At 48.7% G+C, this 21,743-nt stretch overlaps 1 protein-coding gene across 4 annotated transcripts in view; it reads left to right on the top strand.

The window, feature by feature from the left end:
• Nucleotides 1–21,743, top strand: part of LOC147023601 (E3 ubiquitin-protein ligase RNF13-like) — a 97,013-nt gene that overhangs the window by 7,739 nt on the left and 67,531 nt on the right. For 2 of the 4 annotated variants that reach the window (XM_085889153.1, XM_085889152.1), the window contains exons 2-4: nt 13,067–13,201; nt 13,390–13,470; nt 14,710–14,832. In XM_085889153.1, coding sequence (XP_085745279.1) covers nt 13,088–13,201; nt 13,390–13,470; nt 14,710–14,832 — 318 coding nt within the window. In that variant the 5' untranslated portion in view covers nt 13,067–13,087. The remainder of the gene's footprint in view (nt 1–13,066; nt 13,202–13,389; nt 13,471–14,709; nt 14,833–21,743) is intronic. The other 2 variants (XM_085889155.1, XM_085889154.1) reach the window with 1 other exon arrangement.

Raw genomic sequence — 21,743 nt, 5'->3', positions numbered from 1 at the left:
CAACAGGCTCTCCTGTCTCCAGCGAAATTCACGGGAATCGGTCCAGAGGTGAGACAAGCGCACCCCGATGCCCTCCAAATTACGAGCGAGCAAATTAACCCTTCACGAGAAGCAAGATGGCGTCTCAAGGCGAGCGGGAGCCGGGGGTATTAGAAATGTATATGTGTAATAATGTAGAGTCCATGGTCCAGGATGGAATCCCCGAGCAGGAAATGTTGATTGTGCAGGAACACGGACTCGCCCAACTGAACCCAGAGCCCGGAGTGGGTGCGGCAGCGGCCGCAGTGTATGGCACCTCCCCTCCCCCTCTCCACCAAAACCCTTCCCCGACCCCTGCCGAAACGGCTCACCCAAGCGCACCCGACATGACCCAGCTATACACCATGCTGGCAAAAATGTATGCGGAAACGACAGCGAAGATGAATGCGAAAATGATCGAAAAAATGGATGCAAATGCAAATGAAATGAAAAACGAAATGAAAGGCATGAACGAAAAGATGGATACATTCACAAACGAAATAAAACGCATGAAAACTAAAATGGTAACAAACATGAAAGAAGAAATGAAAGAGCTGCGGGGTGAGACGCAGAACATGGGCCGATGCCTGCAGGCGGGCATGAAGGCCGTGAGCAGGGAGTTGGGAGTGGCGAGTCCACGTGTGGGAGCAAACGAGCTGGGTGGGGGTGCAGCGGCTCACAGGCCCGCGGTGGAGGCGGGTGAAAAATAATTCGTGGAACGTGTTGGGCGAGGGTCGTGACTATGACCGAAACGGAAAAATTAAATGGGGAGACCAAAACGTGTGAGACGAGACACGAGGTGACGACAACGGAAATAATAGTTGAGACAAGGGAGGTAAAGGGTGAAGAGTTGGCAGAGACACGGGAGATGGGAACGATAGAGGGAAGACTACACGATGAAGATGGGGTAAGTGACGCGCACGCACACACGGAGGTAGTGGAGGACAATGGGGTTGAGCTCGCGGAGCGTGTTGGGACCCGGTGCGAGCACCTGGATGGCCTCCTCCAGGAACGAGGGGAGGGAGTATGCCCCCTTGAGGCGAGTCACGACCAGGTGAGTTCGGTCGTGTTTTGCGAGGTTGAGGGGACGGGTGCTGTGGACAGGTGCACGGAGAGCTTGGGGGGTGTGGAGGCCCCGGAGACCCTTGTGGGGACACAAATCCCCAGTGTGGTTGTCCCTGTGTGTGTGGTGCAAGGTGTGAGTGCGGGCACCGTGTGGAAGCGACCCCGTGTGTGAGTGGTGTGGTGGCGATGGTGCCAGAGTACGTGCTTCCCAGCACACCGTGTGTGGATGAGGCACGGAGTGCGAGTGAGGCACCGCGGGTTAGTGCCCCCGCGTGTGTGGATGAAACGGCCAGTATGAGTGAGGAACCGCGGGTGAGTGCCCCCGCGTGTATGAGTGAGGGACGTTGTGTGGAAGAGACCGCGTGTGTGAGTGTCGCCGTGTGTATGAGTGAGGTACCGCGGGTGAGTGCCCCCGCGTGTAAGGGTGAGGCACGGTGTGTGGATGAGGCACAGCGGTTGAGTGCCCTCGCGTGCGTGGGTGAGGCACCGCGGGTGAGTGCCCCCGCGCGAGTGAATGGAGCACCACGTGTGAGTAGTATGGTTTGTGTGAGTAGTGAGGCACGCGTGAGTGAACGGCCGTGTGCAAGGTCGCTGTGTGCCAGGGAGACCGTGTGTGTGAGAGAGCGGTATGTGAGGGAGATGTCGGTTGGCATGCGGGAGCACGCAGCCGCGTCTCCCGGTGTGAGTTTAATGGTGTGGACTGTGTGCGTCGTAACACGCAGGTGTGCGTGGGTCGAATGGCGACGACGAAGGCGACAGAAGAAAGAAAGCCGAGTAGCGGCTGTGGTTGTTTCGAGGACCGTGCCGGGTTCACCCAGCAGTGAGCACGCGGTTCGTGCTGTGCAACGCACGAGACCACCACGTGCTCGCTTGCGAGAGTGAAGTCCCGGTCCGGAAACGCACGCGGTGGATTTGCCGATCCCGCGGACGGACAAAGTTTAGGCAGGTAAATGGATTTGGACCGGACGGGTTCTCCACGCGATCGTGTGTGTTCAGCTCCAACGGGCAAAGCACATGTGTTCGCGTGGGGAACCCCTCGAGACGTGTGGCTTGTGTTTTTTTTTATATGCGCACGGTGACGTCATGGCTGCACGTGGGGTTGGAATCCGGCAGGAGGGGTATCTCTGCCGGATGGTCCCGTCCAAGGAGGGACGAGGAACACGTGCAGCTGCATGACGTCACGGGCAGTTGCAAGGTGCAAAGAGCGCGAGTTGCCGCGCAGGTGCTGCGCATGAAAAAAAAAAAAAAGAAAAGCAAGCCTCACTTTCGGGTGTACAGGATTCCTGGGAAAGGGGTGGAAGACCCCCTTATCCTGGGCACAGGATGGAAACTAGTTAGGGGGAAGGGTTAGATTAGCTAGACCGACTTCATGGGGCAGGGGTAAGTCCTCATGGAGTCCGTGGAATGGATTAGGTAGAGGGATTTAGTGAGCTTTAGGTTGGGAAATAAAATGATTGAGTTAGGAGACAGAGACAGACTGGTGAGTGTGTAGAGGGGACGTAGTTTAGCTACGTAGGTTAAAAGGGAACGTGCTGTAGTTTAAGGGACGACGTGGGAGCACGAGTTAGTTAGGGGATGCAGTTAGAAGAATGGCAAGTTCAGCGGGGTGTGTGTTGAAGAGTTGGTGAGTTATGAGGTGGAGACATGTTGAGTGAGTGAGGCCAGCGGGTCTGTGTGTGTGGAGGAATGGGGAATGCATGGTGCGATGAGTGATTGGGGGGAGGAGTGACTCCCGTCCAAGGGACCCCGGGGTCAGTGTAGAGTGAGTTAGCTGGGTTAGTCAAATTGAAAAATGGAGGTCGTTTTGCTGTTGGTGGGAAAGTAGGCTCGAGACCCATTTGGAGGGGTGCAGGAGCCCTGTTGACGGGCTTGGGAGCGTGGCTGCGAAAGGTGAGTATCGCTGAGTGGGTACCCCGGGCACCAGGCTAGGCGGCCGCGGTAGGCCGCGGGCCCATGGGGGGCCGGGATAGAGTAGTGGGCACGGGTGCGCCTGCTTGGTGCGGGGGCCCGGGGCGCCATTAGCCGCGTGGGCAGTGTTGTGGGCACGGGTGACCCTCGGAAAGGGGCCCGGGAGGCCGGCCTGCCACGTGTGCGTTTCAGGGAAGGTGCCATGCGGGTCACTCCCCGGTGTTAGGGAGCTGGTAGGCTCGGAGGCAGTGTAGTGCCCGGGGGTGCCATAGCGGGAGATTCGGCAGAGGGTCGTGCCTGCCAAAGGGAGCCACGTGTCCCAGCCAGGAGACCGTGTGAGGGCACGGAGAGAAAATTGGGGGGCGAGGCCCGAAATTGTGAGGACACCAACACAGGCGACGGGAATCTGGGTTGTTAGAACCAATAGTTTAAGCGAGAGGCGCTTGTTGAAAGCCCCGGGGTAGTTTAACAGTTAATGGTTAGGGTAGATTAGGAGATGTACCCCTCCGCACCATCCATCCCCTCGCTGTCGTTGTGGGCCGCTGGACCCACTTTGTGTTATAGATCGCTGAACTCTGGGGAGGCCATTCTGAGGCTTGAGTTGGGCCTCGGCACAGGACGCTAGCTCTCCCTTATTCCCCTCCGGGAAGGGAACGTAGGGGTTGGGAGTAGGCTAGGTGACAGGATAGGTTAGCCGAACAAAGACGATAAAGGGGGTTAGGGGACGATTTATAGAGGGGAAGTAAACATAAAAATAAAAAAAAAATAAGTTGGGGCTAAATTGGAGTTTGACAAATTAAGGGAGTGGGTATGTACAGTGACAGGCAAAGGCGATAGGTTGGGAGGGAGACAGGTAGGTAGGTCCGAGCCCGCCCTCCAAGTGGCCAGCACCACCGCACTCCCTCCACCAACCTCCACTGAACGGCAAAGGCTGGCCACTTCATCGGCTGGCCGTGTTTTACTTCAAGGCGGAGGCCGCCCAACTTCATCGGCAGCTGTGTGTGCTACAAGGCCTGTGCCGGCCAGTTCATCTGCTGGCTGTTTTTCTTCGAGGCCTGTGCCGGCCTGGTTCTGCGGGCTGAGTTTGCCTGCAGCGGCCTTCTTCTGCGGGCTGTGTTTGCCTGCTGCCTTTGCCATGCCATGCCCACTGCCCACGTTCACCAGCCCCGTTCAATTTTTGCTTTGCGCCCCCTGTTCATTTCCATGTGCGCCAGGATCTGAAAGCAACAGTTTGCAAGCTGCAAGAACTGCCCTGTTGGCAGCTACAACACGGGCCTGCAGTGGCGGCCCGTGCACCGTGTTTGTGTTCATGCATCCATTCGTTGTGCTCATTGCGTGTGCCACTTGAGCTGGCACGGAGACTGCGTTGTGCAGCCCATGCACCGTTGTGGTTCACTGCGTTCAGTTCGAAGGGAAGGCCTTGGACTGCGTGTGAGCAGCCAGCCACGTTCCCTGTCACCTGCATTGTTTGAGCCAGAGACTGCATGCGGGCAGCCTGGCTCCCTGCTAACTGCTTTCTTTTGCAGAGTCAATGATCCTGGGCCATGGTTTAGTGTAAAATTTGTAAGTTAAGGTAAGATGTACTGTAAATATGAGTGCGCCCCGGCATGTATGTCTTAGCGCCGGCAATTTTATTTAAGTCGTCCGTATGAGTGAGTTTGTTTAGATAGTTACGCAGCCGTCAGGTTATTTATTTTGGGGACACGAATACCATGAATGTCGCACTCAGGGATCCGTAGGTAAAATGTACTAGGGGAAAACTACACATGATGGCACACGAAAATTTGACGACTCGGGACGAGTCTGTAAAAAGGGAAGGGGGTAGTGTTGTGGTTACCAGATTCGCAAACCACCATTCAGGTCCCTTAGGTGAGGTATCTCGGTAAGTGCATGTGTAGTTAGGCCCAAACCCGTTGTCTAGTGGGAATACATGTCATTTATACGTGCTGCGACTCTTCAGGATAGCCGTTTTTCTTTTACTATCTTTATTTTGGACCAATCGCCACCATCACAACCACCAACTACAACGCCGCTTCACCACAACCGCCATGACCTTTACCGTCGCAACTCGCCACCATCGCATCACCGTCATCTCGCGCCACTCATGGGCACCGATGCTGGACTCGTGTAGGGCGCACGTTGAACAGCGTGTACAAAATCACGGATTTTCTGCTTCAAAAACGGATCCAAACGACACACGCCCACTTTTTGCCGTCCAATCGGTGAGCGAGGGGCGACTGGCTCGCCCCCAGGGCGATCGATATATGCAAATTTGTGGATCAAAAAGCCTTCACGCCCACTTTTCTCGGGCCAATGGGGAGCGAGTTGAAAGGTCAAAGGGAGGGGTCAAAGGCGAAGCGGGGATAAAAGGACGGTGTTCGTCAGTCAAAGGAGTCGTAAAAGTCGGAGCGAAAGAGTCAGCAGAACGAGAACGAGGGGTCGGAGAGTCGCAAGAGAGAACGAGAGAAGGAGTCGTAAAGGTCGGAACGAGGCGAAGGAGAGTCGGAAGCAGAGAGTCAAGACTTCGCGGGCGGTGGAGCTGCTCGTCGTGTGCGTGGAAGTCGGAACGGAGGGGACGAGCTGTGGAGAGGCGGCGAGGGCGGACGAGGGGGTGCTCGCGTCGTGCAGGGAGCTGCACCCCTGGGAGGCCGGCAGCGCGACCTGGCCGAGGTGGAGACGCTCGTCGCATATAATAAAGATCCTCTATACCCCGAGCATCAGCAACCCCCTCCTGTTTCCCCCCCGCGCTGAGATAGTGCGACCAAGGGGGCCCCGTTCCCACCCCCCTGCCAGGCACTGTCCACGAGGCCCGCGGGTTGCGGGGCCATCGCCGCTCCGCGTCTCATCACCAGACGGGTAGGCCCGACCAGGTCTCGGCCCCAGGCCTACCTCATTCTTGAGGGTATTTTCTTTCCTTGGTTTTGGGTATGTGTTGTCGGCGCCGTCTGTGAAGTAGAATTGTATAAGTGTTGCCGTGTGCTCGGTAGTCGGAATTAGCTCTGCACTGTGTTTTCACTTTTATGTTTGCTTTTTGTGTAAATGGAATTGTGTTTTCTTTTTTTGTGTGCATTTGGTGGAATTGTATTTGTGTGCTTTCCGTTCGTCGCGAATAAATGTGCTTTATTGTTGAACTGTTTCCCGCTTCGCTTCGTCTTTTTCCCCATTGAACCCCCATCTTGCTTCACGTAAAGGGTTGGTAGTGGGCTGAATACGCCCGATAATTAATCGAACCGTCGAGGTCGACGATAACACCGCTCGGTTATTCTGATAGTACGGAACGGGTCGCCTAAGTGGCCCGTGTCCGAAGTCGACCTGCGGCGAGGTGCGATCGCCCGGTCTACCCTCCGCGTGGGTACTTAGGTAGGTCGAATTTGGCGAGCAACCCTATCCCACGCGGGGGCTGATTGGCTCGATCGCGGTGAGACCGAAAGGTCCACCCGTGACTGGTTCCCGGCGTTAGTCCGAGAGGGTCACGACTGGATTGTCCGTCCGGTGGGCGACGTGCCGCGATTCGAGTTACGTGGCCGTCGCACGCCGGCGGGCGCGAAGACCGCAACAGTATGTAAGGAATATGTCGGGAAGTGTTCGAATGGGTCATTCGACATGTGAAGTGACGTTGACCTAAAGAACTACCCTGACTTCCTCAGCAGCCCGTGACTGTGCACCCGTGACAGGTCGGCGGTTTCGACACAAACACAAACACAAATATTCCAAATCGTCTTTATTTTTACCCAAATCCATTATTATCTGTCGAGTAATACCGACTTTTTGCTGATATTTCTCAAAATATTTTTATTCCAGAAGGTAGTGTTCCAAGTGTCACTCACTGGTCACTCACAACACAGGTTTACATTCCAGTTGGACTTCTAAAGGCGCTGTCACACCTTGACGATTTAGCCAGCGTATGCCGACTTGTGAAAAATTTGTCTAAAACGCTGGCACACGTCGAATACGTTATAGGTAAGTTTTTGTACATGTTGAGAGCACGCTGAAAAACACTGCCATACTTCGTAGTACGCTGGCTTTCTTCGTTGTACTTTGCGGTTGTCCTCAAATTTTTTCATGCTTGAAATTTTACGACGTATGGCAGCGTATGACTCGCACGTTCCGCTACGCTGGCCATAAGTTGTAGGCACGTTATGCGATCGTTGACACACGTCGACACAAGTTCCTTGTAAGTTACTCATAAATCGAAACACGTCGAGGTAATGTTTAGCGTACCCGAAACTTATTTTCTCCGTCAAGGCGCATTTTTTTTTTCTCCTTGACTCCGTGAAGGCACGTGACGAAATATCTGAAGTTGTTGTTGTTGTTGTTTTTTTTTATTATTATTACTTTTTTTTAGTCTATCACGAATTTTTTAATTTATTCGGACATTTGCTTTTAAGTTTCGACGTCGACGTGACAATACCCTCAAACAGAAAATATTCACAGAGGAGGAACTAAGAATGAGACATGAGCAAACTGAAGAGGCAATCGGACGTGACGTAACGGCACGTGACGAAATATCGGAAGTTATGGTTGTTTTTTTTATTTTTATTTTTTGCAACGCTGCCAATACGCCATTATACGGTAGCTGTAAATTAGAAACACGTTCAGTAAGTTCTGTGGTCATCCGGAAGACGTCAATAAAATACGTCTACATACGTCAATATGCGTTAGAGGTACGTTACTCATAGGTTCAAAGCACGTTACTCATAGGTTAGAAATAAGTTTTGGGTACGCTAAGCATTACCTCGACATGTTTCAACTTATGAGTAACTTTATTACAAGTAACGTGTGTCAACGATCGTGTAACGTGCCTACAACACGTTATAAATAAGTTTCGGGTACGTTAATCATATCATTACATCGACGTGTTTCGACTTATGAGTAACTTACAAGTAATGTGTGTCGACGTGTGTCAACGATCGCATAACGTGCCTACAACTTATGGCCAGTGTTGCGGAACTTGTGAGTCATTCGCCGGCATACGTCGTAAAATTTCAAGCATGCTAAAATTTGAGGACAACCGCAAAGTACAACGAAGAAAGCCAGCGTACTACGACGTATGGCAGTGTTTTTCAGCGTGCTCTTAACGTTTACAAAAACTTACCCATAACGTATTCGACGTGTGCCGGCGTTTCAGACAAATTTTGCACAAGTTGGTATACGCTGGCTAAATCGTCAAGGTGTGACAGCGCCTTACGAGTCATTTATAATGGTTGTGTTTGAATGTCACTTTATTCTATCGTCGCAGAAATGGTTCCTCGGTGTTAATAAATGCTTCATATAGTATAGTTATTTCCATATGGAATGTTTGAATATATGTAAAGTAAATGTTATTACGTCCGCCACCGAAGGTGAAGGAGATTGTTTTCACCCTTTTCTGTCAGTTTGTCTGTTTGTTTGTTTGTGTACAGGATATCTTAAAGTCGTAGACAGAACAGGATGAAACTTTGTGGACAGGTTGGGTGTGTGACAAGGAAGAACTGATTAGATTTTGGTGAAGATCTGGATCCGGATCCGGCAACTAGAATTTTAAAGTGATTCTTGACCATTTAGAGATAATTCCTGGTGTTGGCCTCGTGGTTCGGGTGGTGGCTTGTGATCCTCGGGTCCTGAGTTCAAGCTCCGTTTGCCACTGAATTAAAACACCAGGAGCTGACTCAGCCTGTCATCCTTCTGAGGTCAGTTAAATGAGTACCAGTGTGTACTGGTAGAGGGGCACTGCATCAGCGACAGTCGCGCTTCCAAGAAATGGTAGCTACCCCAGCAGCGGAGCTGTCATACGCAAGAAGCAGAAGATTGAGAGATGGGGCTGAAAACGATACATAGCATAATCTCTCAAAAAGTTGTGGACAGATTGAGATGAAACTTGGTGGACAGGTTGTGGGTGTGTTGCAAGGACGAAATGATCCGATTTTGGTGAAGATCTGAATCCAGATCTGGATACGAGAATTGTTTAATTTTTAAAGTGATTCTTCACCATTGAGAGATCCGAATTGGGCATTCCCCTTATGGTGTAGTCTGCGGGCCTACGGGGAGGGGCATGATGATGATGCATGATGGGCGTGATGATGGGAGGAGTGGTCGTGGTGGTCATCGTATCTGCAAGGGATATAAGGTGTGCGCGCCGCCTATGCTAATACGCAATAAAGGAGAGCCACGAGCAGAGTACGCTCGCGCTCGTGCTTGTGCACCACAGCCCGGCTCGACTGTTCCTCCGCATCGTGTCTGCCTGCTAAGCATCTTCCATTTCAGTACATTACAGTTGGCGAACGAGGATCTTCGGATCGGCGTGTGCAGGGCGGCAAGTAACCCGGGCGGTTCCAAGCTACGGAGCCAAGGGTCTCACCAGCACGAGCATGGCAGAAGGTCGGGGCACGGCACACGGACGCGTACCCGTGTTCGGGGGAGATGAGTTCGAGTTGTTTTCTGAACAGTTAGGTTGCTACTTTTGGGCGAATGATGTAGAGGATGAAGAGAAACGCAAGGCGATCTTGCTCGCCTCGCTATCAACGGAGCACTAACGGCTGCTGAGTGATTTGGTGGCTCCAAATAGGCCCAGTGATGATGTGCTATCCTTTCAAGACATCGTGGCGAAAATGAAGACCCACTTGGCGCCAGAGAAGTCGTTACATCTCGCGCGGTTCCAGTTCGATCATCTCGCTAAGGGTGGCGAGGAGCGCGTTGCGGACTTCGTAGCACGAGTGAAGCATTCGGCTGTGCCGTGCAAATTCACGACAGAGGAGCGTCCGGCACGGCTCAGAGATCGTTTTATTTCTGGTCTGCGAGACGCAAAGATGGTAGCAGCCATACTGCGGTTGACCGACATCACATTCGACTCGGCGGTCGCGACTGCTTCGTCTGTCGAGCAGACACTCACGGATGTCCGCGCCATTGCTGGCCAGGACGTAATGAGTAGCTCCAGCTGGGGCATGGCGGCTAATTCCGAGGTCCACGCGGTGACCGCACAAGTGCCGCAGGTCGCGCAGCCCGGAGTTCGCGCGATGGCTCAAGTGCCGCAGGGACGAGGGCGCGCGCCGCAGCACGGTCGCACCGGGAGTGAAGGGGCACCGCAACACGGTCGCACCGGGAGCGAAGGGGCACCGCAGCACGGTCGCACCTGGAGCGAAGGGGCTTTCCGCGGCTGCTGGGGGTGTGGGGGTCCGCACCTGCGACAAATGTGCCCGTATAAGAACACCGTGTGTTTGCATTGTCACAAGGTGGGACATTTGAAGCGTGTGTGTCGGATGGCGGGGGCCTCCGTTGGGGTCTTGGATGATGAGGTGCGGGAGGACCCCAGTGACCTGGAGATCGGCCTGCAACCGGGGCATGACGATGCCGGCGAGCCGGAGCAGGAGATGCAACCACGGTTGAGTCTGTTTTCCGTTGGTTCGGAGATGACGACGCCTTTCACGGTTGAGGTCGAAGTGAATGGCCAACCGACTGTATTTTGCGTGGATACCGGGGCGGCAGTGTCGGTCATGGGTGAGCAGGCGGCTCGTGGTCTTCGCGGTATTCGCCTGGTCAAGACGACCTTGTCGTTATACACGTACACCGGTGAAGCGATTGCACCGCTTGCGAGGGCCGACGTCTCAGTGCGCTACCGAGATCGACGCGCCCGGCTCTCGGTGTTCGTTGTACGAGGGGAGGGGCCCCCCCTTTTGGGTCGGGACTGGCTGGCGCACCTCGGACTGGATCTCCGGTTCGTACCTCCAGATGTGCCAGTGCTCTCTTCGAGGCCTTCGTCGAGTACCGAGGGCGAGGCTCTGGCGGCGGGTGCCGCGTCGATGCAGCGGGAGCGACCGTTCGTTGCTGCCGGCGGCAGTGATGTGCGGTTCGGGAGCGGCGAGAGCCGTGTCAGCTCTCGCGATGAGTTCCCGCGCTTCGCTCGCGATGGATTCCCGCGCTTCGGCAGTGTTCGTGAGGCAATGCGCGTCGGTGTTGTTCAGGCAGCTTCAACAGGTGGCGGTGAGCCCGTGGCGCTAAAGGGAGTCGCGAGTCACAACATCGAGTCGACAACCAAGAAACGGACTCGTGATGTAGGTTGTGGGTTGTTGTTCATGGCATATGTGATTTTCCTTGCTCTAATGATGCAGTTTAACGTTGTTGAAATAAATGCCAGCAGTTCTCGTGTGAAAGTGGATTTGGCGGAGATCAGTCAATGGAGTTGGTGTTATGATCAATGTGATGTGGGGGCGAATAAAGAAGGTTTATTGGCCTCCAGTTGCCACAGGCCGCAGGTAATTGCTTTGTCATGTGCTGGGGGTTTATCAAAAGACCGCGCTGTACGGAAAAGTGAGTTTGCAATACTTCGAGTGATGTTCGTAGTGATTTATAACGAGCCTATGATTGCAGTGTGGTTTAAATGGAGTTGCTCCCGTCTAGCTGCCGTGTGGGTCTCGGAGGTCGGCTCGGAACCAAGACTGGTGCCCTGGTCGGCGTTACCCCCACCTCTGGTTGCGAGCGCAGCTCTCTGTGTTCGCTCAAGGCCGTTTGGACGGGCGTTGGCGTCTCAACTGATTGTGGTGCATGAGTTGTTTTGGAGCATTAAATGCGTACAGCCAGCGGCGCTGTTCAGTGCCCCCGGCCAAGGTCGATCAAGGCTGGCGCCACGGCTTCCAGACAGCGGGCTTCCGGCCTCGGAATGTTTATCTACGTCGGGTCTGCCTGGGGGGAGTGGGCCGGAGGCGTTTGATGGTGCCGGGGGAGGTTGGCTCGAAAGGTCGCCACGACCTCGGCGAGGGCCATGTCAGCATGGGCCGCCTGGGGGCGTTTTTGCTGCGTAGTGCTGCTGTGCTTCTCATTTTGCTGCTTCATATCGGTAACACGGTCAGAGTGTGGTGGGTGCTTTGTGCACCTCCGTCTTTGGAACCTGGCCTTTACTGCTCCACTCGCTCGCATCGACACATTATATGATGTGGTGTGCTGTTATACTTCGCTGTTGTCATTTTTGGTGCCTTGTTTATGTCGGGGTTTATGTTATGCTTATGATGATGGTGATCATTTAATAATCATACTTTTAGGAGGGAGGAGTGTGGTGTAGTTTGCGGGCCTACGGGGAGGGGCATGATGATGATGCATGATGGGCGTGATGATGGGAGGAGTGGTCGTGGTGGTCATCGTATCGGCAAGGGATATAAGGTGTGCGCGCCGCCTGAGGCGTCGTAGTAATGCTGGAGTCGTCCGGCTCGTGAGTATGCTAATACGCAATAAAGGAGAGCCACGAGCAGAGTACGCTCGCGCTCGCGCTCGTGCTTGTGCACCACAGCCCAGCTCGACTGTTCCTCCGCATCGTGTCTGCCTGCTAAGCATCTTCCATTTCAGTACATTACACCCCTCACAGGCAACTTACCGGGTTTGACTAAGGAACTCTGCTCTCTTGTGACTCCCCTTGTCTTTTGTCATTTGTATCTGGAGGCCGAAGGCATAGGATAATTAACGTTCCTGTTTCTCTTTCGTATCATCAGCCCATATGCAACCATGGGTAATTTTTGGGATTACGTAATGTTTGTTTTTGTACACATTGTGCCATTGCACAGTCCATTTTATAAACCTAACTTGGTCTCCGGCTCACGACAGTTTCATCTGGTCGCTCTAATCCGGTCCTGTGAAAGATGTGCTATGTATCGTTTTTAGCCCTATCTCTCAATGGTCAAGAATTGCTTTAAAAAATTGTAGTCGTCGGATCCGGATACTAGAATTTTTAAAGTGATTCTTCACCAATGAGCGATGGGGTGAAAAACGATACATAACACGATATTTCAAAAAGTTCTGGACGAGTTATGAGAAAACTTGGTGGATGAGTTGGTTAGGTGACAAGAACAGGTCGATTTGATTTTGTTTCAGATCCAGATCCGGATCCAGGTCGTGGAAGCGTTAGAGCAGACTATCAGTAGGTTACACCATGTAAACTATTCAGCCTGGTGGAGGTGTGCGCTCTACCGAGTGCCCTTCTTGGTTTTTTTTTTTTAATGATTGTAAGCTTTGATTAGGACTTTTATTTTATTGCCCTTGACACATGTCATTATTTTAATGACCTGAACCAATTCTTCCCCCCCTTTACCCTTCCACCCTCTCATCTCCACAGGCTGGATAAAAAGCCAATGTGATGTCCTTCCCTCTGGATGCGATCATGTTGTCTGCTACACAGATCTACATTATCCTTATGGTGTATGTCACGGTCATCCTCAACTGCAGCCCAGCGAGTGGCTTCATTATTGTGGTGAGTGAATTGTGGAAGCAAGTGGGATAAAAATATAATTGAGGGAAGCATGGGGAACATGGCTCTCAGTTAATGTCAACCACAATGGGGGATTTAACAATGTTCAGGTTCCTCATTCCTTTCTGTTTGGAATTTCATGCATTTTCTGTCATCCACTGCTGGTGTCTTTTGCACTCCCCCCCCCCCAGCAGACGAAGGAAAACTATTCGGTGGTTTTTAATGACCGTCCTGCCTCGTTTGGTCCCCAGCTCTCAAAAGATGGCATTCAGGTGAGTTGTGACAGTTTTTGTATGCGCCCTCGTCTCCACATCGTTGAAAAACGTTACTTGTGGACAGTTTACCTCTCCCATGGAAACAATTGAAACTTGGCACATGTCAAGTACTCCCAATGAGAAATGTGAGATTTTATTTGATGTCATAAGGTGGCTTCGCTATGATGTCATAATTACATACGTCGAACGCTTTATCCGATCAGTATGAAAAATTTTGAGGGTCTTCAAGAGCTAAATTGTTTTTCCGGGGGGGGGGAGGGGGAATTGATGATGTCATTGGTCACGTGGTTTCGCAACCATGTTTTTTATTTTATTTTTTATTTTATTTTATTTTTTTTACATAAAAACCTTCAAAAATCTTCTACTCCGAAACGGCTGAACAGATCAAGGCGAAACTTTGCAGGTACAGTATGATCGCCTATCCATGAGGAACAGCTAGGTCACACAGTTTGGCAGCCGTATTGGATTTACCCTCAAAGCTTTAAAAACCCTCTGCTCCAGAATGGCTCGACAGGTCGAGGGGAAATTTCACCCACATGTTCCCCAAGCCTTGGGGATCCCATGGTGTTCACGAATAATTAATAGGGCATATGGTCCGGCAGCCATATTGGATTGAACGAAAATCTTAAAATATATATTTCTCTTGAACGGCGCCATCAATCGCCATGAAACGTCACGTTTATGATCTCGTAGTCATGGGGAATATACGTTTTAAATTTCAACCTGATGAGGCGCATGGTCTGGCAGCCAGAATTATTTAATATTATGAATCCGTGTTCAGGTATTTAAATCAAACTTGGTTACAAGCATGTATAATGATGTAATAATATGGGGGGGGGGGCATATCTGGTGACATCACGACTTCGAAGAGTGCAGTTCTAGTTTCTGGTTTTTAAAAATATTTCCATTGACAACACTTTCCTTTCTTAAACTTGGTGCAACCTTTTCTACTATCCCCTCCCCCCCCCACATCTTTTTTAATTCATTCCTTATCCATTCTTTATGCCACTTTAGTCTTCTCTCACCTTTCCTACTTTCACTCCCCACCATTTTACTCACCCTATCATTTTGTATTATATTTTTCTATTGTGCCTTCTTCTTACTTAATTTACCATTTCCTTTCACTTTCAACATAATAGCCACTTCTGCATTCATATTTAATTGCACTTGTACGTTTGTTTGCCTTTGCACTTAATTTTTTTTTTGACTGTAAACACCTTTTGCTCCACCACCAAGGGAAAGTTGGTTGCTGCAGAACCTGAGACCGGTTGTTTAAGAGTCTCACCACCACCACCAGACTTCAACGCTACCAATTACATCGCATTACTGGCCCGTGGTGACTGCAATTTTGATGCCAAGGTCTGCTTCTTTTGTCTGTCTGTCTGTCTGTCTGTCTGTCTGTCTGTCTGTCTGTCTGTCTGTCTGTCTGTCTGTCTTTCTCTCTCCCCCCCTCCTTTTTTTTTGTATTCCTCTCATCTTGTGTGTAATGGTTTTCTTTCAGGTTGAGCCATTGTTCATAGATGAACCAACGTGTAAAGGATGATCTGCAAGATTTTGGGATGCTGGTGTAGCTTTTGTTTTTGTGTTGGCAGCAGTCTACTATTTCTTGATCATTGATGAAGTGTTGTTATTAGTTGCTTAGTTGAGTATCACCAACATTGCAGCATTGTCCAAATTTGGCAGAAGGTCTACAGAGAGCAATTTATTTTACAGTATTGCATTCTGCCATTTTGGTACTTTTTGTATACATCCTCGAGGGTCGTGGAAGCGTTAGAGCAGAATTGAAAGGATCAAAATGGAAACGGGGCAACACCAACAGCAGAGTGGAAGAGAAAGTAACCTTGAGGTCAATGGGAGGGGGGAGACGACAGATACATGGGGTGAAAAAGCTGCACACAAGCTAAATGAAACGCAGTAAGAAGATGAAGGGGAAGGTGGGGATGAACCCCAAAAGGAACAAACCAACCGACAACTAACAAACCAAAAGGGGTGAGGGATGGGTGGGGGGGATAAATATCACAATAACATGGGAAAAGGGAGTGCTTGGGAATGGGGTTATTTGGTGTAGAACAGATCAGATCGTATGGACGGGGGATGAACAGCTGTCTTGAGGCTCTGGAAGGAAGAATGGGACTCAATAGACTGGGGAAGTTGGTTCCACAGGTGAGAGAAAAGAGGAACAAATAATTGGAGGTGAGCAGTGAGTCTGGATTTTGGGGGTTTCACCAGAAGGGAGTTTCTGGCAAACCATGTGTACCGCTGGGGCTGGAGAAACCTGGGGGAGTTTCGTGGAAATGTCGGGGATGCAAGACTATAAAGGCAGTGGTAAAAGACAGGCCACCGACCTGTCTGTGATGCAGCCGGGGAGATTTAGCTTCCTGCAATAAAAAAAGTGATTTACTGTTTGCAGAATGTATATCATCACCTTATACCACCTCTTCTTCAACCATATCCACCACCACCACCACCACCTCCTCCTCAACCATCAATTCAGGCAAAGCTCAGATACAGTATGTAATTGTTTAACAACCGCTAAGGGTGGGGAGCAACTCAAATACAAGTTTAGTTGCTCAACTGAGGAAGAAATCCACAAAAAAAATTGGTGCGGTTACTGGACTGTCTGTCCTCTTGCAGATTGGAAGTTTTCCATGAGTCACAACAACAAAACACTAATTTCCTTCACTTCCATTAAGCTTTCTATTTATAAATTTGTTTCGGACTCGCACACACATGTCCGTGGGTCTGATTTCACTTTTACACGGTATCTTTTCCCTTTTGCGGGTCGGTATTCGTCTTCCTCCGCCATGATGCCGCGTGCACTCAGCGCAGTGTGATCACTGATACCCACAATGTGTGCAGCGCAGTGCACTACTGTATGGTACTGTACTGTACTGTACCGATCTTTCTGTGCGTCAACACTGCTCTCCGTGGTATCGTAATCATTTCCTTTATTCTTATTTAATGTTGCCCTTTATAATTTTTAACTCCCAAGAGAAAAACTCTTTCTTGGCTAAGCGCATATCAGTGGTTACCACTCTGTTTCAAAAATGTCAAAAAATGAAGTTTGTTCCATTGCCTTCTCACTACATTTTCCTGAAAGTGTAAGTCTAACTGAGTTCAGAACAAAAAACCGTATTGCTTAATTACATATATATATATATTCCGAAATATGATACTTTGAAGAAGGGGTACCTATCTATATATTAATACTGAAGGACCAATTTTGTGCTCCTAGCGGTCGCGTCACATTTTTCTCGGTACTGTGACCTGGACTGAAAGAAACTTCGTACCTGTAAGAGTGCATCGCACATAGTGGCAATAGTCAAACTTCAACTCTGAAGCAGAATAAACACTTTTCGTTTTACATTCGTTTACATGGCGACGTGTGACGTCACCGCTGAGAGGCGTAAGGACGTCATGATATCATCGGTCATTCGCTGACGTCATTACGTCTGTCGTCGACAGACCGTTACCGCTGAGAGGTGTAATTCCACTCCTCGAAAATAGCGTCTGCAATGTAAAACCCTCTTCTGCACATGATGACTACCTCAGAATGTGAATCTGACACAAAAAATGTAACAAGAAACATTGTATCTATATATTAATACTGAAGGACCAATTTTGTGCTCCTCCGAGCGGTCGCGTCACGTTTTTCTCGGTACTGTGACCTGAGAAGTTTTGACACGGTGTTTGTACGTCAAAGTAGACACGTGCACAAATCAGGGGACTTCTTCACAAGGAGTAGTGTACACCAAAAATGTCGTGTACAAGGACGTTTTTTAGGCCTCATTAGGTAAGGCCATGAAGTACATCGACTGGGATCCTGCTCTTACAAGAGCCGCCGCTGGTTGTCATATTGGGCTCATGGAACGGAATCCGTCTGTGACGGAGTTTCAGCTAGTTCTGATGGTTTTGAGAGTTTTCAATGAAATGACGTAATTTTTTTTTCTTTTTTGGCAAAATAAATGAAGGTCATAGTATGTAACTTATTCTAGCAACTAATCTAATAATCAAAATACCAATTTCTGGGATTATTAAGAAATAATACAAACCTATTTTTTTATTACTGCTCTCTTCAGTGACTGTCAGATGCTGAAAAGCACGAAAAGAGAGATTTATCGAACAAATTCTTGGACGTAAATTTTCAATTCAATAAATTCTGGGAGTAACAAAAAGCTCTCTAAATTCTGCAAAACTGTTTTAACTGCCTTCTAAATTAATAAAATGTTTTTATAAATAACTGGAAAAATATTTAAAAAATTTTTTTAAAGAAAGTTAATTTTTTTAATCAAATTCAAAATTTAAGTGTGACGTGCAGTCGGACAAAATTACTCTAAACCAAAGCCATGCATGTTTTCAATATTTTTTTATACTATTATATCTATATCACTGTGCCCCGTTTGTAAATAAATTTTAGTGAAAATAATCTGATGCACAGAAGAATAAAAGCATTTTTTAAAAAAATTGTGACGTGCAGTCGGACATTTGGGTTGGAACGTTCGGTCAAGCCGCTGTAATTAAGTATCCACCCGGATCATCTCAATTTTTTTTACATTGATTATTGGTCATAAGTTGAATAATTAAAGACACGTAAATATGAGTTATTGATAAACTAGTCATTTTGTTAGGGGATTTCATAGTCCCAGGCTCTAAAAGGGCAATAAAACAAGAAGAAATAAAAATATGCCAGAATGTGCATATATCATGCGAATCCACCACTGACCGACACAAATGCTGATTTTCTCAGACGGTGGGTGACAACCTTTTGATTAGATGAGAAATTTCATATAGAATGTTTTATATGTTGTATTTTTGCATGGTCTAATATATGTCATACTAGCCGAAACCCCGTCATAGACAGATTTCGTTCCATGAGCCCAATATGACAACCAGTGGCGGCTCTTGTCAGAGCCAGATCCCAGTCGATGTACTCCATGGTCTTACCTAATGAGGCCTAAAAAACGTCCTTGTACATGACATTTTTGGTGTACACTACTCCTTGTGAAGAAGTCCCCTGATTTGTGCACGTGTCTACTTTGACGTACAAACACCGTGTCAAACTTCTCAGGTCACAGTACCGAGAAAAACGTGACGCGACCGTTAGGAGGAGCACAGAATTGGTCCTTCGGTATTAATATATAGATACAATGTTAATTGTTGCATTTTTTGTGTCAAATTCACATTCTGAGGTAGTCAGCATGTGCAGAAGAGGGTTTTACATTGCAGACGCTATTTTGAGGAGTGGAATTACACCTCTCAGCGGTGAAGGTCTGTCGACGACAGACGTAATGACGTCAGCGAATGACCGATGATGTCATGACGTCCTTACGCTTCTCAGCAGTGACGTCACACGTCGCCATGTAAACGAATGTAAAACGAAAAGTGTTTATTCTGCTTCAGAGTTGAAGTTTGACTATTGCCACTATGTGCGATGCACTCTTACAGGTACGAAGTTTCTTTCAGTCCAGGTCACAGTACCGAGAAAAACGCGATGCGACCGCTAGGAGCACAAAATTGGTCCTTCAGTATTAATATATAGATTTTAAGGTGAAACAAGAAAAAAGGCCAATACTGGGCATGTATCTTCAAGAAAAATCCTGTAGATTCAGTAATATACATCATAGACCCATGAACCTATATATTTTAAGGTCCTATGGAACACTGTCTGTGCAATTAACCAAATTTCATGACCAGTAGTATTCTTTGTGACTTTCAAAAATGCCACTCAAGTCAGGGTATGCCCTAAAATAGGGGTGGTAACCACTTACATGCGCTTAGCCTCTTGCGGTGTGGTGAACTTCAGCTCGCAATGTTTTGTTTTTCATTGCATGCGATGGTGACTCACATAAACTGTTCAAGTACATGATGTGTGAGTTTATCGGCTAGAGTACTCTGCTAACCTAACCCCCTTTTCCCCAAAGGCCCTTGGTCTTATTTCATGTGGAGGTTTCCAGTTTCGCACCATCCACGTAAAATGAGGATTTCCTGTACACATACACCTAAATGTGATGTATTCTGTATGTATCCTCATGCTGTTGGGTGCATAAGGATGACGAGGGAGTGTTATTGGTTAGGAGTTAGAATCCTTGATGGGTCGTCACTCTGATACAGAATACTCGATTGGCTTAACCTCAGCAAGCTGGTACTCGTTTTGCCTACCTCAAAGGATGACAGGCTGAGTCGACCTGTCTGGTGTTATTTTGCTATGGCTGGGGCACCGAGATTTGGCATGTAACCCTGATATTTATTTATTAAAGGCCGCACTGCAGACTCACTGCGCATGCATAGAACACCATCACTCAGTTGTCCTGGCAGTTTATCTCCGGCAGTCTAAGGTCACCCGTTGGGAAGACCCAGGTCCGTTACATATACTGTACTGTATTTTTTGGCGTATATGTCTGGTTTTGCTCCCTGAAGTCTGGGCCTCTACTTGTACTCAGAATCGATTTATTATCTTGCCAAAACGAAGCTTTTGCAAGATATGTTAGTCAGCTTGTATGTTTTTTTTAAAAAAATTTTATTTTTATTTTTTGTTTGTCTGTAATCACGTATAAAAAAATTCTGCAGAGAACAGTTATCATTGGAAAATTTTGTAACTTCGCATATCAGAGGCCTATAGAGGTTTTATGCCCTTTCAGCGCATAAAATTTTGAAGGTCAAGGTCAAAGGTCAAGGTCACTTTGTCGCAAATCAGGGGAGTCGACGAAACCCTTATTTTTTGAGTAATTTTGATTGGATCGTCTTCAAACTTCATGGGAATATAGTTCATGGTCTGGCGCTCAGCTGATTAATTTTTAGTGGCGATTGGCCTTGACCTTCATGGTTAGCGCCTTAGGTCAAAATTTGACCGCAAGGTCAAATTTTCAAGTTTTAGGAACCATATGGTGTAGTACCTCAAATTGAACACCTCGATGAGTGCTTTCTCTATGTCAAGCTTGAGACATTATGACGTCATTTGGTGACGTTATGAGGCAAACGCATATTTTTCATGGTTACTCTGTAGAACGATTCTCATCGGAATCTCTCGTAGGCAGATATTCCTCAAGGAGTCGCTCCTGGTGGATAGCAGCTCTGTTCACCTCAGTGTGACCTTAAAGAAGTCACACGTGGTCACCTTTTGGCAAGATACGGGTCATTTATGTTTTAAGACATTGAATTGCATAAATGTTTGGGTGATGAGCTTGACATCCTAGAGTCCTGAGTTCAAATCCTGCTTCACTATTTAATTAATACCAGGTGGGGTTGACTCAACATGTATCCTTCTGAGGTCAGCAAAATGAGTACCAGCTTGCTGGGATGATTGAGCCATTCAAGTATCCTGCATCGGAGTGGTGACCCATCAAGGATTGCGTCCAATAGCCCAGGAGACTGCTTTGGCAGCACCGACGCTCTGCACAGAGTATGGTCTCAATGGATGGATGGATGGATTGCATAAATGAAAAAATGCAAAGTGTCATATTTTTGAAAGAAATTGGATAATTGTTAATTTATTCCACACTACAGCATGTTTCCACTTCCTAAGTTTAGCATGGATGCCGCAGATCCCAGTAGCTTTACCCACTTCCCCTTCAACTGGTTCACCGTGGCCTGTGTTTCCAGAAATGAAGGCAGTTCACAGTTGATTGGAGGATCAGCAATAGGGACACTTACACCCCTGACATCCAACTCAACAGTTGGTGGCTCAACCTGGTACAGCCACTCAAAGTAACCAGCCCAGCGGTCCTTCACTTCACACTCTTCTGTCAGTCAAGAACTCGCCACCCTCCATTCTAACTGCAGTTCACTGAGAGATAGGCTTGGAGGAACACAGTGCATGAATTCCTCTTTAAACAGGGCGAGAATCACTTGACCACAGGTGATGCTCTTCCCCCTCCCAGATTCCTCGCACATGGGCCTCCTTGTCCGCCTTCAGTGAACGTACAGTTTTATGCCTCAGCTCCCTGAACAGCTCAGTTCTCCCATTTAGCCTGGCCCTGTGACTCTAGTCAATGGTATCCAGTGTCCCTTGGGAGACAAAGTTATTCTTCACCTGACGGTGGGTTCCAAGACATCCACCGGTAACATCAAGGATGATAATCTTGAAAGTAGGTACTCCACAAGTCTTCAGGATTCCCCAAAAACACCCAACCCCCCCTCCCCCCAAATCCCCACTCAGTCTGTTTGCAAACTCCAGCAACCCACTCATCCTTGAGCCCCAGGCAATAATGTCATTCCTTTCCTGTAGTATTTCTCTGCAGGCTACTATACTGTAGTATATGAGAGTACGACTT

Source organism: Eptatretus burgeri, chromosome 7, assembly GCF_056783735.1.
Source record: "Eptatretus burgeri isolate ZD-2024b chromosome 7, Ebu_testis_v1, whole genome shotgun sequence".
In the NCBI taxonomy this organism is placed as follows: Eukaryota; Metazoa; Chordata; class Myxini; order Myxiniformes; family Myxinidae; genus Eptatretus; species Eptatretus burgeri.
Note: the sequence above shows the minus strand (reverse complement) of the source record. Positions and strands in the feature narration are given on the sequence as shown.